Consider the following 17,448-nt stretch of genomic DNA (forward strand, 5'->3'; position numbering starts at 1 on the left):
CTCTGTGGGGCGGACTGGCCCTCTGGCTCTGGGAGAGGCCGCCTTGCTGACCAGAAAGGGGAGAGGCTGGTGGGAAAGCAGGCTCGATGGCAGCGGTCCCAGGGGGGATTGAGGCGCCGTCGGGGGAAGGGACATTGGGGAGGCACGGAGCAGAGCCGGGCTCCCCATGCCGGGGCCACGGTTGCTGGCGAGTTGATAGCGCTCCCGGTTACTTGTGCCACATGTTCTGTCTGCAGAGCATTTTGTATGTCATCCTGTCTTCTGCCTGTGTGACCGGAGCTCTGCTGGGTGGGGCCCTGGGCACCATCCCTCGGGTGGGGTGTGTGCGAAGATGGAGTTCTCGCTCAGCCCCGTTTACGTTCCTCACCTATAATGTGAAGGCTCAGGGAGAAAGGGAAGTGATTTCTCTGCATGAAGAGTTTCGGAGCCCTCACAGCTGAGGGCATCCCGTGGACCCCGTGGGCAGGCAAGTGCGACTGTAGTCACTTACAGTCACTCACCTTCAGGATGCAGCTGTAGCTCTGCTTCCTTCACCAGCGCTCCCTGGGTCTGGACGCTCCCCCCCCGGTCTGGATGCTCCCCACCCCACCCCCCGGGTGTGGACGCTCCCTGGGCCTGACTGCAGGCAGCAGTGTGTTACACGGACAATTTAATGATTAATTATTTGTCATATCGCAGTATGTGTCCTGTTGGTGCTGTCAGCTGTAAGGTAGATCTATTATGTAAACCTGTCAGGGACGCCTCATTTGAGGTAGATGTTTAGGAAATACTTACAGATGCGGCCTCGTAAGTAAATGTGCACCTAAATAAACTACTTTTAGTTCTTTAGTTTTCTTCTTCTGATACATTCATGAATCATCAGATATGCTTGGTCTTGGATTGGTGTGCACGAAATAGTAAAAACAAACAAAAAAAAACAAAAAAAATGATTATTAATCCAGATTCATGAATATAATATACCCTTTTCAGCCATCATAAAACTGGGAGCTTCTCCCAAAGTAAATCTAGAGTTTAAGCCTTTTTTCTAATTTCATCTCTTTTAAAATATGCCAGGAATTGCTGAACATTCTGGAGCAGGGCTCGCGGCCAGCACCCTGGGCTGCTGTGCAGGGCCCTGTGCCTGACCTGCTCCCTCTCGGGAGCCTCCCTGCTGGGCTGGAAGAGCCGAGGTAATGGCCAGGAGTCCCTCGCAGAGACCGCGGCAGCACAGGGCAGTGAGCCTTCTGTTGCAGCCAGAAAAATGGCTGCATTAAACGGGCTCAACACAGAGCCATGCGGGAGGAGAGGGGCGGGTGGGGAGCAGGCGGACAGGTGGCTTCTTCACATGCAGTTCAGAGACCAGCTCACCATCACTGCCCCTCTCCAGCTTTGTACGTAGGCAGCCCAATCTGTGCAGTGCAGCCTGGGGAGGGAATGGAAGCACGCGATTGCAGAAGAGAAAACTAAACTGTCCGTTTTTGGAGACATAACGATTGTGTTGCAGCGTCAGCTGTATGGTCTGACTGGTACTTCCTGAGCACCGCTCACAGCGGCAGGAAATACACATCCATTTCCAGTGTCCGAGGAGCATTCGTCACGATACAGCATGTCCTGGGTTGTAAGACAGGCCTCGGCAAACGTGAAATAATTGAAATCAGAGAGTATGTTCTTTGACCAGGGTAGAATCAACCAGAAGTCCATGATAGACAACAGAAAAACGTCAGAAAAAACTAGCAATGGGTCAGAAGTTCCTACCTGGTCTTAGTCCATTGGGGCTCTGGGAGGGCTCGTGAACAACAGAAATGTATTCTTTGCAGCTCTGGGGGCGGGGGTCCAAGACAAAGGCGCCACTGTGCGCTGGTGGGGACCCCAGCTGTGTCCTCATGCCGTGGAAGGGGCTTCCCTGATTCCGACATGTACCCCCTCTCCTGAGGGCATGCCTCCTCCTAACGCCATCACGCCGGGGGTTAAGATTTCAGCAGTTGGGGGAGCGCACACATTCAGAGCACAGCACTACATCAGGAAGCTATCTCAGGAGAACCAAATAAACCCAGAGTAACCAGAAGAAAGAAAATAACGGCTGTAAGAGCAGAAATGACTGAAAGTGAAAACAGAAAACCCATGAAACAAAAAGCTGCTTCTCAGAAGTCATCAATAACCTGGATAAACTTCTAGCCAGACTAACAAATAGGAGAGCAGAGAAAGATCCAGATCCTGTTGCCATTAAAAGAATAGTAAGAGGTTACGAGGACAACTTCACACTCATAACTTCGACAACTTCCAGATACAGGCAGTTTCTCTAAATCCACAAACTACCAAACCCGACCAAGATGAGACAGATCGTGTCAACACTAAAGACACTGACCTTGTAATTAAACAGCTCCTGGAAAGGAAGTGTCCAGGCCCAGGTAGTTTCACTGGAGAGTTCCACTAGACAGTTAAAGAAGCATTCACCCCAGTGTTTTACGGAGCTCATCCAGAACGTAGAAAGGGGAGGGGATTTTCTTACCCTGATGTCAAGAGGGACACGCAGTACAAATGGAAAAAAACAAAACACTTAAACCCTGTATCTCACACACTTCAATGCAGAAAGCCTCCAGCAAATAATAGTGGATTGGGTCTAGCAGTCTATAAAAAGAGTTACCCTTGATGACGGGGCAGGGATGGGGCTTTATTCCAGCTGTGCAAGCCTGGCTTAAGAGTTAAAAAATCAATTAATGTGATCCATACACCGGCAGACCAGAGAAGAAAAACTGTATGATCAGATCAAATGATGGAAAAAAAAAGCCCTTGACAAAATCCAGCACGCTTTCATGTTTAAAAAAAGAAAAGCTCTTAGCACACCGGGGCTCGAGGGGAACATCTTCAGCTGGGCCAGGAGCATCTGTGATGAACTGGCCGCTGTCCTCGCCCTTCTGGCAGGAGACTGTTTTCTCCCCGAGATGAGAAGCTGGGCCGGCGTGTCCGCTCTCTCCGTCCTCACATCACCAGAAGGCAGGGCAGGGGCACCAACGCCCGCCAGGGAGACGGAGTCCAAACCACAGTGAGGCGTGCCTCACACCCACCAAGCTGGCTAGAACAACAGTGGGTAGTTCTAAGTGCTGGCAAGGACGCGGCGGACGGGGAGCCTGCACGCTGCTGGCGGGCACATGCGGCGGCCGACAGCCTGGCAGCGCCTTGGATGTTAAACTTAGAGCCGCGGTGTGACCCCATGATTCCCCTGCAGGCTCGCACCCAAGAGAGCTGAAACATATGTTCACACAGGCATATTCGCGAAGACGAGAAGTCTTCATCTTGACGTGGAAGGGTGCAGAATTGCTTAGTATCTCTGTTTCTTTGGTTGCGGACTGGGAATACTTGGGGAGTAGAATCGGGGTAACAGTTCTAATCAAGCATCTTCACTGACATAGAGAATGACTCCGGAGCCTTTTAAAAACTGTTGGATTGCTAACAGCTAAATGGCTTCGAACTCTGGATGCTGAGTTCGGGCAAGCTCTCCAGGCAATTGTGAGAAGCTTGCTCTGAAGGGGCCCTTCCTCTGCCCTGTGAAGGGCAGCTCTGAAGGCTCCTCTGTGGCCTTCCTCCAGCGAAAGTGACTCCCATTCTGGACAACAGGTAGCCTGCAGCCACAGGTGCCGCCTGGTTGTGAAATTACTACTTCATATCTGACATGTATAAACTTTTCTATGTTACTCATAAAAAATGACGGTGGCTACTTTCCCCCTGCTGTCTGTAGTGCAACATGTGTCCCGTGACGGAGTCCTCCAGAGCTCTGTCTCTCTGCGCCCTGCAGGTTGTCCCTAGTAAGTGGGCGTTGCTGAGTTGAGAAGAAAAGTTGCTGAGCACCAGAACTCACGCTGTCACCAGGGAGATGTTATTCTCAGAACTCCCCTTGTCAGAGGCCAGAAATTACCAGTGCTTTCATCCCTGTCTCATGCGAGGATGTGTATATGGGGAAAGCAGCACGATGTCAGAGTCTTATTTAGAAAATGAGGGGAGCGGGTTCCCCCCCCGTGGCCCCCAGCAGCCGTGCTGAGAGGAGGGAGCGGTTCCCCCCACTCCCGGGTGCCGCGTACCCACACGTGTGGGACAGTTGGCAGATGCCTCTGTTGGATCTGCTTGCTGCACATCACATCTGAGGACTTTTCTGGACCCTTCCCAAAGCCTCCAGAAGGCTCTAGTGAGCTCTGAAACTTGAAGTTTTTTCTTGTGTTCGAGCCTCTGGATCCCACAGGAGAAACCCCGGTGGGTAAAGGTGCCTGCCGGGCCTGCCCTCTGAGTGAGCACTGGCTCCCAGCTGGTGATGTTCGATCCATGCGCGGGTGGCCCCTCGAGTTCTCTGAGGGAGTCGTTTCCTTGCATGTAAGCTGTTTGCAAAGACTAAGTTGGATTAAAAGGTCACTGTCTCGGATAAATACAAAACCAAACACTGTGTGAGAAATAACCCCTGCATAACGACGGGTGTTTGTCTTCCTGGGTTAGCGAGCCTGAAAACCAGCGATGCGCTGGTGGAATCCTTGCCCTCAGTGTCCGTTAAGAAATGTTTCAGATCCTAATTATCCCTGAAGTAGAGCTTTCCTGTGCCTTCTGCATACCCGGTGGTGTGCTGGGGAGGAAGGGGCCAGGGTGGCACGCTTCCCACTGAATTGCTGCTCAATGGGCAACCACAGGTTGCTTCAGACCATCTGCGGCTACACCTGCCCGGTTCTCCCTGCTTGTACCATGCTGCACGGGGCCTGTGAACTGCTGGGGCTTTCTATCAATGCCCGTTTGGGACTGGGAAATTTCATTTCTAGTAGACATATTTGGGATAAAGATATTTCTCCACGTATCTTCCTCCCTTCCATCTTCGGTGTCCACAGAGCGCCTCCGGGGCCTCAGGACTTTCTGATGCTTTGAGCCAGATGCTTGGGGGCCTCGAGGTGCAGACGGAGCAGCGTTGCATGGAGGCCCTGCCCGGCGCCGCGGCCCATGGCAGCACAGCAGAAGCACCACTTGTGGACTCGACCGGACGGACTTCTGCATGCCTTGCGGAGGCCTCGAGAAACCCACCAAGCTCCGCCATGGCTCCCGGCATGAACACCACCCACATCCTGAGCTCCACAGGGGTGGCGTTGGTGTGACTCAGTGCTCCCCTCCCGAGAGGCATTAGATCGGTGCTTAGCAGAAAAGTGAGTGTAGAAGAGCGGTGGCGTCCACACCTGTGGTCGAAGGGCCCACAGGTCGGTTCCCAGTGCCGCTAGAGGGAAGCTTAATGTGGGATCAGACTGTGAACCTCCAGTGTCTCTGCTGGGAAACGGGCCACTCTCTGCAGAGGAATGTGAGAGCCTGGAGTCTCGTTTGTACCTTACATCCGCGTCTTCCCACCGAAGCTCAGCCCTCCTTGCCCTTCTTCCACCAGACTCCATGGAGGTCTGCCTGGCCTCCTTGAGCCTGGCGGCCCAGTCCTGGGGCCGGGCAGGGGGCATTCACACCTAGCACTGAGGCCCAGAGCTTCCCCGTGTCCCTGCGCCAGCCTCTGACGCACCTGCCAGCCTCCTGATGTTTCCTCGAGGGAGGCTGCAGACCCACCTGGCGCCCGGACCCGTTGTCCTTCTGGACAGGGCTGTCACAGCAGCACCGAGCCCAGAGCCCGTCTCCCTGGGGAACAGGTGCCCTGTCGCACTGAGCTGAGATGTGGGAGCCGAGGAGTTGGGGTGTGAATCTGCCATCTCTTCCTTCTTTGCTTTAAAAACCCAGTGTCTGGTGACGGCAGCATAGGGTCAAATACTCGGTGCCACTGAACCGTACGCTCAACGTGGTTAAAGTGGTAAATTTCATGTCATCTGTATTTTACCATAATTAAAAAAAAAGTTCCTCTGAAAGTCATATTGTAATGAAGTTTAAATTACACTTATTTTGAAGTATACTAGAATTCGATACAGATTCTGGACTTAGTGCTCCTGCTGTGGAATGGGTTAGTGATAAAACCACAACTTTTACTACCTTCCATTTGAGAAATCTGAGGTTAGGAACAAGCCTGACCAGCAGCAGTCATGATGGCTTAAGTCCGCGGCAGCGTGCTTCATACCCACAAGTGAGCACGGCTTCTCTGAGTGTGGTCTGAGTGTGTGGGGGCTGGTGGGCAAGGCCCGCAGGGCGCCCCATCTGTGCCCCAGGACTGGGGGTCCCACAGGGTCCGGGGGAGGGCACAGGACGTGGGACAGCCTCGTGCTCGTGCGACCTGGGCTCTGACCCAGAGGACACACGTCAGTCACTCCCTGGGGGTCCTCATCGCAGACGAGCTCTGAAAATGGAAATACAGCTTACCTCGTGGGGACATTTTAAAAAACAAACGAAATAGTAAATGTGGAAGAGCTTTAAGAGGTTTCAACAAGTAGGCAGTCGCGAGGAGCCAACTGAGGTTCCCCCCCACCCCACCCCCATCCTGGTGCGACACAAAGCCGTGGTCTGCGGGGATAGGAAGGAGTCGGGCTGCTCTGGAGTGGTCACCCAAGGACCCCGCAAGTGGCAGGAAGCTGCATGGCTTGCGTGCTCTCGGTCCTTGCGGCAGGGTGGGGTGAGAAGGTGCCCTGGAGGGGTGCCATCGCCACATTTCACTTCCTGGGTTGCAGACAGGCTGGGTTATGAGTCGCGGTAAATAGCTCTCTTTCCGTGCAGGTCGGGGTTGAATGTAGGTGAGTGAGTGTGTGTCAATGTACGGGAGGTTGTGGGGGCTGCAGAGCCGGCACTTTCTGGGGCTATTTTTCATTATTTTGGTTGCCTAAATGTTACCCCAGCACGTCGTCACTTGGGGCCACTGAAGCCCCTCTGCCTCCTGTGGGCTCGCCTCATCCATATTGCCCTCGTCCCCTGTGCCCAGACCCAGGGAGGGCGCCCTCTGCCTCCCTGCCCCAGCTGCACATGGTGAGCCCGTGGGAGCCTCACGCATCCAGCCGAGTCCCTGAAAATGCCAGCAAGGCCTGTGGTGGGTGAATGGATTGCACAGAGGTGCAGCGCGTGTGGCCCGGGGCGGGGGTCTCAGGCCGCGGCTGGAGGGAGCTGGTTCAATTGTGTGCAGGTCCTGGACTCTGGTGAATTCTGCTGCTTTTCATGAGGGTGCACGGAGGCCTTGTGTCTGATGGTCCTGTGTGTGATTTTTAAGATAAGTTTCTACTGCGTCGCATCATCATCTTCAGATCGACACTTGTAATTAGGTTTCATTTAGTCAAAAGTGGAATGCGTGCACCCTCACCATCTGCAGGAATTAGCCTGGAGCCTTTCTTCATAAAACTTCAGCGAGCTGTAGGCTCTCCTCCGGTGCCTCTGCCTTCCAAAACCTCATCGAAGGAGATACCAAGCAAGTATTACTATCCCTGCTTTAAAGAGAAATTCAGTTCTGCATTGAAACAAAACAAAATCCCCCCACACACACACCTTGATTACAGAGTTAACACACACTTGTTAGAAGGCCATTGAGACGTCAGCTGACGCTGGGGGCGCGTGACACCAGCGGCCCTCTGCCGGGCAGGAGCTGTGTGCGCCCCAGGCCTCTGGCTGTGCTGCTCAGGTCCACCTTCTGCCCTTGCGTGTGGTGCTCACTCTACGCCGGACGCCATCCCGCGTTGGTAAACACACCAAATAAGTGACATTGGACGAGAGACCAAAGTTTAAAATAGACAAGACTCTGAGACCGCCCTGGAGGGAACTATACTTGGACATTGGTATGATGAGAGTAAGGAAGGACCTTTGCATGGAAAACCGCAAAGAACTGATGTGCCAGGGGCCTGGCCTCACAGTGTTGGGTGAGGGGTGCTTGGTAACGAGTGCGAGGCCGTGTTGGCTGACGGGACTCCACGGCGGCCTCTCCGCGGGCTGCAGGGACACCCCGGGTGCACAGCCTGCCTTGTGACTCTTTCAGGGCCCCATTTCCAGCTGACCCTGCACTTTATCCACCATCCCTAAGCTGCTCTTTCCCTTGAATGTTCCCCCTGCAGGTTGCTGCCATTAACCCAAACCACCCACTGGCACAGATGCCCCTGCCCCCGTCCATGAAGAACTGCATTCAGCTGGCAGCCTGTGAGGCCAACGAGCTCCTGCCCATGATCCCTGACCTCCCGGCCGACCTGTTCACGTCCTGCCTCACCACCCCCATCAAAATTGCCCTGCGCTGGTAAGTTGGCTGCCGCCTTGTCCTGGGGCTCCTGAGTGGCGGTGTAGCTCAGCATCCCGAAGCCCGGGCATTACTCATGGAGAAGGACAGACCCATTGGGTTGGTCGCGCGGAGGCTGGCCGCTCTGTGGTCCCTGGGCCGCCCCGTCCTCGCCTGTGGGCCGAGGGAGTGTCCTAAGCAGCACTGGGCACTCGGGAGCCCATGCTGGCTCGTGAACGCGCAGAAGGCTGTTGGTTGAGAGCAGCCCTTTTGCCCCGCGCTGGGCTTGGAGTCTGGTCTTCTCATTGGTCCTCGGCAGAAAGGAAATCCTGATTCTTTCCTACCACCCACTTTGTACAAGTCCAGAGCTCTCCAGAGCACGGCTGAGGAAGCCGGTGGGCCTTCCAAACAGCAGAACCTTCATTTAAGTCCCTGTGTCACTGGCAGACCTGCCGTGGGACGTGGGTGCTCCGGCCCCCAAACCCAGTTTTCTCCGCCGGCCGTCCTGTTGCTCTTTTCTTCTCTGCTTTTCCATTTTGTTTTGCTGAGAAACCTCCATGCAGTAGCTGCCGTCCCGCTAGGAGAGGGATGCATCCATAGGCACCAGAGCAGCACGTAGCTGCGATGCTAACTGTCCACTGGGTGGGTGCTTCCAAGGGCTTCCTCCCAGCGCCGCCTGACTCCCAAACCCACACACCCCAGTCCCTCCCACAAGCCCCGAGAAGCAGCTGAGACACACGTGGGCCGCAGGGGCTATAGCTCAGCCCCAGGCCTCTGGGAGACCCCTGGGGAGACCCTTGAGGGCTTGAGCTGTTTGGTTGGATGGGACCTGGGGCAGTGTTCCTGGTCCACCCAGGCCCCCGGGTGAGGTTGATGATGCTGGGCTGGCAGAGCAGACCCCCTCGGCACCTCTCCCCCGCCGCCCACACCTCAGGGCTGCGGGTTGCCCCAGAGAGAGCCTCCTGTAGGGTGACTTCCCTGTGAGGGGTCCACAGTGAGGGGGGCTGCCCAGAGGGCCCCCAATCGGCCCAGCTCAACCGCCAGCTGACCCATCCCCACTGCGCCCCGAGAAGGAGCTGGACCCTGAGGGGCAGGGCCCGCACGGGGCAGAGCTGTGGAATGGCCCCAGGCCAGCGGAGGACACTGGGAACTGGGAGTGGGGAGAGCCCAGCAGAGGCAGGACGAGCATTACGTTTGGAAGGAGGAGCACGGTGGGTGGGGTCCGTGGAGGAGAGGGGGCCGCAGCCCCACCACCTGGAAGGGTGGCCGCAGGAGGGAACAGCGGGCAGGCAGCACAGAGAGAGATGGACGCTCCGACGTGCAGGGAGACGTCGGCAGAGGGACCACTTCCTGAGGGCGACACGGACACGTTCCCCAGACGTGGGAAGAGGCGGCAGCTCAAACCAGGACATGTGGGCTCCATGCCACCTTCCACCTCCCTGCGGGCGCAGCTCTCACAACGTGGCTTTCTACTCACGAGGCAGTCGGGGACTGTCTGGAATGGTAGGACACTGTCTGGAACGGTCAGGGACTGTCTGGAACAGTAGGACACTGTCTGGAATGGTCGGGGACTGTATCGAATGGTCAGGGACTGTCTGGAACAGTAGGACACTGTCTCGAACGGTCGGGGACTGTCTGCAACAGTAGGACACTGTCTGGAAGTGTAGGGGACGGTCTGGAACAGATGGGGACTGTCTGGAACAGTAAGACACTGTCTCGAATGGTGGGGTGCTGTCTGTAACAGTAGTGGTCTGTGTTGGGGACTGTCTGGAACAGTAGGACACTGTCTCAAACGGTCGGGGACTGTCTGCAAATGTAGGACACTGTCTGGAACAGTCAGGGACTGTCTGGAACAGTAGGACACTGTCTTGAATGGTCGGGGACTGTCTGGAACAGTAGGACACGGTCTGGAACAGTAGGGGACTGTCTGGAACAGTAGGACACTGTCTTGAATGGTTGGGGACTGTCTGGAACAGTAGGACACTGTCTCAAATGGTCAGGGACTGTCTGCAACAGTAGGGGACTGTCTGGAACGGACGGGGACTGTCTGGAACAGTATGGGACTGTCTGGAACTGCAGGGACTGTCAGGAACAGTAGGACACTGTCTCGAACGGTCAGGGACTGTCTGGAACAGTAGGACACTGTCTTGAATGGTCGGGGACTGTCTGGAACAGTAGGACACGGTCTGGAACAGTAGGGGACTGTCTGGAACAGTAGGACACTGTCTTGAATGGTTGGGGACTGTCTGGAACAGTAGGACACTGTCTCAAATGGTCAGGGACTGTCTGCAACAGTAGGGGACTGTCTGGAACGGACGGGGACTGTCTGGAACAGTATGGGACTGTCTGGAACTGCAGGGACTGTCAGGAACAGTAGGACACTGTCTCGAACGGTCAGGGACTGTCTGGAACAGTAGGACACTGTCTTGAATGGTCGGGGACTGTCTGGAACAGTAGGACACGGTCTGGAACAGTAGGGGACTGTCTGGAACAGTAGGACACTGTCTTGAATGGTTGGGGACTGTCTGGAACAGTAGGACACTGTCTCAAATGGTCAGGGACTGTCTGCAACAGTAGGGGACTGTCTGGAACGGACGGGGACTGTCTGGAACAGTATGGGACTGTCTGGAACTGCAGGGACTGTCAGGAACAGTAGGACACTGTCTGGAACGGTCGGGGACTGTCTGGAACAGTAGGACACTGTCTTGAATGGTCGGGGACTGTCTGGAACAGTAGGACACTGTCTCGAACGGTCGGGGACTGTCTGGAACAGTAGGACACTGTCTTGAATGGTCGGGGACTGTCTGGAACAGTAGGACACGGTCTGGAACAGTAGGGGACTGTCTGGAACAGTAGGACACTGTCTTGAATGGTCGGGGACTGTCTGGAACAGTAGGACACTGTCTCAAATGGTCAGGGACTGTCTGCAACAATTGGGGACTGTCTGGAATGGACGGGGACTGTCTGGAACAGTACGGGACTGTCTGGAACTGCAGGGACTGTCAGGAACAGTAGGACACTGTCTCGAACGGTCGGGGACCGTCTGGAACAGTAGGACACTGTCTTGAATGGTCGGGGACTGTCTGCAACAATAGGACACTGTCTCAAACGGACGGGGACTGTCTGGAACAGTATGGGACTGTCTGAAACAGTACGGGACTATCTGGAACAGTAGGACACTGTCTCGAACAGTTGGGGACTGTCTGGAACAGTAGGACACTGTCTCGAACGGTCGGGGACCGTCTGGAACAGTAGCACACTGTCTTGACTGGTCGGGGACTGTCTGCAGTGGTCAGGGACTGTCTGGAACAGTCGCACACTGTCTTGACTGATCGGGGACTGTCTCTAATGGTCAGGGACTGTCTGGAACAGTAGGACACTGTCTGCAACGGTCGGGGACTGTCTGGAACAGTAAGACACTGTCCTGAATGGTCAAGGACTCTCTGAAACATTAGGACACTGTCTCGAATGGTCGGGGACTGTCTGGAACAGTAGGGGACTGTCTGGAATGGCCAGGGACTGTCTGGAACAGTTGGGGACTGTCTGGAAAAGCAGGACATTGTCTGGAACGGTCCGGGACTGCCTGCAGCAGTAGGACACTGTCTGGAACAGATGGGGATTGTCTGGAACATTAGGACACTCTCTTGAATGATCAGGGACCGTCTGGAACAGTAGGACAGTGTCTCGAATGGTCAGGGACTCTCTGGAACAGTAGGGGACTATCTGGAACAGTCGCACACTGTCTTGAATGGTCGGGGACTGTCTGGAACAGTAGGACACTTTCTCGAATGGTCACAGACTGGAACAGTAGGGGACTGTCTGGAACAGTCGCACACTGTCTCCAATTGTCGGGGACTGTCTGGAACCATCGGGGACTGTCTAGAACCGTCGGGGTCTGTCTGGAACTGTTGGGCACTGTCTGGAACCTTGGGGACTGTCCGGAATAATGGTGCACTGCCAGGCCGGTAGATCTTTGCAGTAAGCCACTCTCTGCCCAGCTGGGAATGGGCAGATTGCAGCTCTGCTGTCCTTCGCATATGACGGCTTACAGACTGTGATCCTTGGAAGACTGTCAGGTGAACTGTGCCCTCGTTTGTAACAAATGGGTCAAAAACCACCGGCTTGTCTTAAATTGAGAAAGGAACACCGTTTGGTAGGTGGCGCTTATTTATATTTCCAGGGTTAAGGTTTTGTTTTTTCACCTAAGAAGTCAGTGTTTTCCAATTTATAGTGCGATGTACATTCTTCAGAAAACTTTACTAAAAGCAAAAAGAGGGGCACCTGGGTGGCTCAGTAAGTTAGGTGTCTGACTCTTGATTTCGGCTTAGGTTATGGTTTCACAGTTTGTGAGATCCGGGCCTCTGTTGGGCTCTGTGCTGTGAGCACAGAGCCTGCTTGGGATTCTCTCTCTCTCTCCCGCTCTCTCTCTGCCCCTCCCTGCTTATGCACACACATGTGCTCTCACTCACTGTCTCTGAAAACAAATAAACATATTTCTAAAAGATGCAAAAACAAGGGAACGATTATCTGACATCTTGCCATCTTTAATACGCTCGGTGTTATCTGGTTGGTGTATTGCCTGTCGGTCTTTTCTTCTCTTCATGTACGTTTCTGCATGGATGTGATGAGGCTAAAGTTTGCAGTTTCTTCTTCTACTTAATCCTTAGCATTATAATAAATTTATTCAAGACCATTAGAAACTCTTAGTAAACACCATTTGTAATGACTACATAAGATTGCATTTTATTGATGTTGCCTGTTTTATTTAACCAAATTCTAGGACTTTAGGATTTAGCATACTAGTCAACAAAGGTAGGAGAGCTCACAGCAACTCCAGGGTAGGGGTCTACCAAGTTTTTCTGTAAAGGGCCAGATATAGTTTAGGCCCTGGGGGCCCAAGGCCCCCGCCCAGCTGGTAGCACGGGGGAGCGCAGGCAGCACATAGACAGGTGAGGGTAGCAGTGTTCCGGGAAAACTGAAAACAGGCTCTTTGCCAGCTCGTGCTTTTGAAAATGGAACCAGGATCTTAACGTGCATATGCCCACCGTCCTCATCTGCTGGTCGGGACTTCTAGTGTGAGTCAGAGGATGGTTTCAGCAGCAACGCACCCACTGCGCGAGGCCCCTCAGGGAATGATGTTGGATGCTCTCTGAACCTACCGTAGCCTTACTTCGCACGGACGAAGTGTGTGTGCTCGTGTTTGGTGGCAGGTGTATTTATGAATCTTACTTGACAATGAAGTAGTTGTTGGAAAACATGGTTTTTGGATTTTCTTTTTTTTCATGTTTTTTAATTTTTTTTTTAAATTTATTTTTAGACAGAGAGAGACAGAGCATGAGAGGGGGAGGGTCAGAGAGACAGGGAGATACAGAATCCGAAGCAGGCTCCAGGCTCTGAGCTTCAGCACAGAGCCCAACATGGGGCTCGAACTCCCAAACTATGAGATCATGACCTGAGCCACAGTCAGATGCTCAACCGACACAGGCACTCAGGCACCCCGGTTTTTGGATTTTCTTTTCATGGTTTGCTTCAGTGTTTCTTACTTCCAGAAGTAGATAATGTTCATGATTCTGAAATGAGCAGGTACATTATTCCCTATATATGCGATCACCTTACTCGGCATGTATATCAGTGTCGTACAAGAGTCTAAAATATAGGTTTTCCTTTGGCTTTTTCTGCTGTTTTGAATGGTGGCGGGATGCCGGTTTAAATTTATTGTGGCTCTGTTTGTGCACTGCTGAAAATGATAGCCCAGCGGCACATAATTTGCTGTAAAGGAGATTGACGCCTGTTGCCTTGTGCAGCGTGTGATCGTACTGTTATTTGAAGAAAATGATGGGCATTATTTTGGATTGACTAGAGGCCAAGAAAAGTGTTTCCTTCCTTTCAATTAAATTGAGGAATTTCAAGGAGCTTAAATGTTAGTGACGCCGGACTAACGAATACTTGTTCACATGGGAAGTTGCCCTCCTGTGTTTGTCCAGTGAGAGAGGCAGAGGAGACAAGGCCCCAGACAGGCGGGCCGAGCACAGCATGTGGCAGCTCGCGGTATCACATATGGCGTGCGGTGACACTGGCTGCTCTCGCCACTGTGACGGTAATGTCCCAACCAAATATAAGAGACGGACAAGTCGTAATGACTCAGCAGAGGAGCGAGGGCTGAAATCTCAGCCCTGGATGGAGAAAAGCCAACGAGAAGTCAGCCAACTGATGGAACAGAATTTCGGGGACGGAGGATGGGCCAGGCGCCAGGCCCTGTCACATGTCCGGTCGGGCTGAGCAGAGGACAGGGCCCAGCCTGTCCCCAATGCCACTTGTGACATTTGCTTGGTATTTTTCTTAAAGACTTGGCTAGCACTTCGTCAGAATTACCTTTGCAGACAGAAATTCTTGCTGGTTTTTGACGATGGGGTTAACTGTATGTTCTCTGTAGAATTTTCTAGAATGCAGCTTCTTTGCCAGAGAACAACTTCTCTCCTGCACGCTCAGTGCCTGTGTGTTATCAGATTTTTAGTTTCTTTTAAAAACCTGGATAAAATGACTCTGCCTTACTTCTGATGTTTGAAGGCAGAGACGCTTGGGGACCCTCTCAGAGAATGAGGCCATCAAGACTTCACAGGGGCAAAACTGCCCCACTTTGTGTGTTAGGCCTTAGTAGTAGGTAAGTTTAGTTTAAATGGTTTTCTTCTCTGGAGGTCCTCACAGTATGGCCTCTGCTGCACTCCGGTCCTGCTGCATAAGCCCCACGGGAGAGTCCAGAGACCTCAGGTTTATGGGATTGGTCACGTGCCCGCCTCCAGCCTGGACCACGTGTTCACACTGTTGCGGTCTAGTGGCACTTGCTAGTTGAGATAAGTACCATAATGCGTCGTATCAGAGCTCCACACGCAGAAACCTGGCACTGCGCTAGGAAAGACGACTGAACGAGAAGGAACAGCAGGGCTATTTCCCCTCGGCCCCCGCCCCTCCAACCTCTCACCGGCTCCTGACTCCAGACCTAGTCCTTGGGCTGCCACCCAACACCAATGGGTACTACAGGGGGTCCATTCGGCAACAGGCCAGAAACGTGGGGATCCTTGGGAATGGCAGAGACCACTGGGGGAGGGGACAGGAGGCCGGGGGGGACACCGCGGGGCAGGGGAGCATGGGAGGGGGCAGATGCGGGTGTTCTGGGTGTGTGGTGGCTCCTCCCCACACCCTGCTGGAAGGGCACAGAAGGAGGGAGGGAGGGAGGACAGAAGGTAACCAGCTGTCCTCTGGGGAGCAGCCTGCACCTGTTGAAGGCAGAGGAGGACTTCAGAGCGAGGGTGACACTGACAGTGTGAGGAAGAAACAGGCAGTTAGGGACACAGCTCAGTTGTCGATACGGAGTGTCCAGAGTGGAACCGAAGCACTGAAGAAGGCAGCAGGTGCACTGACCAGCAGCACAGTGGATGCAGCAGAGGACAGCAGGGGCCGGGCCCACCCAGAGACAGAGAGGAAGAGGAGGAGCCCAGAAGGGCGCGTGCATGTTGGAAATCGAAGATGGCTACAGTATCAATCATGGAAACTGTGTACGATTGGTCTGACGTGGGAGACAGAACCACCAGAATAATGAAAATAGAAGGCGTAATTTTCACACAAGGAGAGGACGTTTCTTCTCCCTAAAGGAAGGTAGAAAAAGAAAAAAGAAAGGCATGGTGAACAGAAGACATGAAATAAAGCAGCCACAATAAGTTTTGCACTGAAATGACGATCTTAGTGAGTTGAATCCATCTCTCAAGGGACAGCAGTCCTGGTGCTGGATAAACTTCCTTGTGACATGGCAAAGCAGCCTCTCCTCCGCAGGACATGTGTTTAAAACAAAATGTTTGAAAGACTGAAAATCACAGGATGAAAGAAGAGAAATATGAGCCAAAAGAAAGCCGGAGTGGCAGTTTTAATAAGTCAGAGTGGAGCCTGAGAGAAAACACGTGGAAAGGGATTGAGAAGAGTGTTTTATGGAGGGAAAGTGCAGGTGACTCTGCACAGACCTGACGGTGCAGCCCTGAGCTGCGTCAGATGAGGACGGAAAGAACCATGACAGAGGCAGCAAGGCAGGACTGAAAGCGCAAAGCAGTTGGAAAGTAAGCAAAATAGAGAATTTCGGTAACAGAATTAATTATTTGGGTGTAATAGAGGCGTGTAGGACTGTGTAGCCAGCAAACTCAGAACACACAGTTTTAACACATGTCGAGTTGAAAATAACCGTGTGCTGGGCCACAGAGGAAGCTTTAATAACCCCAGGGAGTCCACACTGTCCACTGTGTTCTCAGACTACTGTGCGGTAAGGTTGAGGCTCGGTAACGGAAGAGTAGATTGGAAAAAGTTCTGAAAACTAAAAAATCTTACTCAAAAGAAAACCATTAGATCAAAGAGGAAGTACTTTAAAGAATATCGTGAACTACTCAAAGCTGAGTGACAGTTTAGCAGAGCTCTCCGTGGCTGTGGGATGCAGCTAAAGAGTGCTCAGGTGTGGTACACGTAGTCTGAAAACGAACATTAACACTAAAGAGAAACAAAGGTTCCCCTTACAGAGCCGGGGGAGATGGCACATGCAGAGGCTGCCCGTATCTGTCATGGCATCTCCAAGTCCTCAGCGCGCCTGGTTAGCCCCCGGGACTCTACAACAGGAGGGGAGTCCTGGGGGCCCCCCACCCGCACGCGAAGTCGGGCCAGGACTCTCCTTTTCGGCTCCTCTTTCAATCCGGCCTTGGCGCCTGGCCCTCTCTGCGACCCCAAATTCTGTGAATCAGCTGACTTCTCTTTGACTTTTCTCCCTCCGGGGTTGAGTTTTCAGCCCTCTCCTCTGCTGAGTCATTACAACTTCTCCGACTCTTATGTTTGGTTGGAACGTTACCATCGCGGTGGCAAGAGCAGCCAGCGTCCCTCACACTGCAGGGACCGTCTCGGTCGGCCTCTCAGTGGCCCCTGGTGGGGACGAGGATGTGGGGTTGCAGGGCCAGTCCCCGAGAGAGCCGGCTTCAGACTCCCACGGACACTGCAGACTGCCTGCCGCGTGCACCGTCCGCGTGTGTGGTGCCCGCCTGGCCCTCTCCTTTGCTATAACTTTCTCCCCTGTCCTCGCTCCCGTCTGGCTCCTGTCCTTTCACTTCGATGGCGACATGGAGGGAGTTGAGATCTGTGTTTCAGTAAAAGTCTTAGGGCCTCACTTAATGGGGGAAGGGCTACACCAGGCTCCCAGCAAACATCGTGCTTGGGACAGAAACGAGACCCCTCCCTTTGAGGCCGGGAGCAGGCGAGGGCCCTCTCTGGCACTCCTGCCAGTCCTCGGAGCCCCAGCCACCAAGAAGACCAGA

The 17,448-nt window shown here is 53.5% G+C and overlaps 1 protein-coding gene across 2 annotated transcripts in view; it reads left to right on the top strand.

Moving 5' to 3' along the window:
- RPTOR (regulatory associated protein of MTOR complex 1) overlaps positions 1 to 17,448 on the top strand; it is a 329,175-nt gene that overhangs the window by 152,384 nt on the left and 159,343 nt on the right. For both annotated transcript variants that reach the window (XM_039226302.1, XM_039226303.1), the window contains exon 6: positions 7,956 to 8,131. In XM_039226302.1, the coding sequence (XP_039082233.1) occupies positions 7,956 to 8,131 (176 nt within the window). The remainder of the gene's footprint in view (positions 1 to 7,955; positions 8,132 to 17,448) is intronic.

Source organism: Hyaena hyaena, unplaced genomic scaffold (genome assembly GCF_003009895.1).
Source record: "Hyaena hyaena isolate Hyena2069 unplaced genomic scaffold, ASM300989v1 scaffold_21, whole genome shotgun sequence".
NCBI lineage: Eukaryota > Metazoa > Chordata > Mammalia > Carnivora > Hyaenidae > Hyaena > Hyaena hyaena.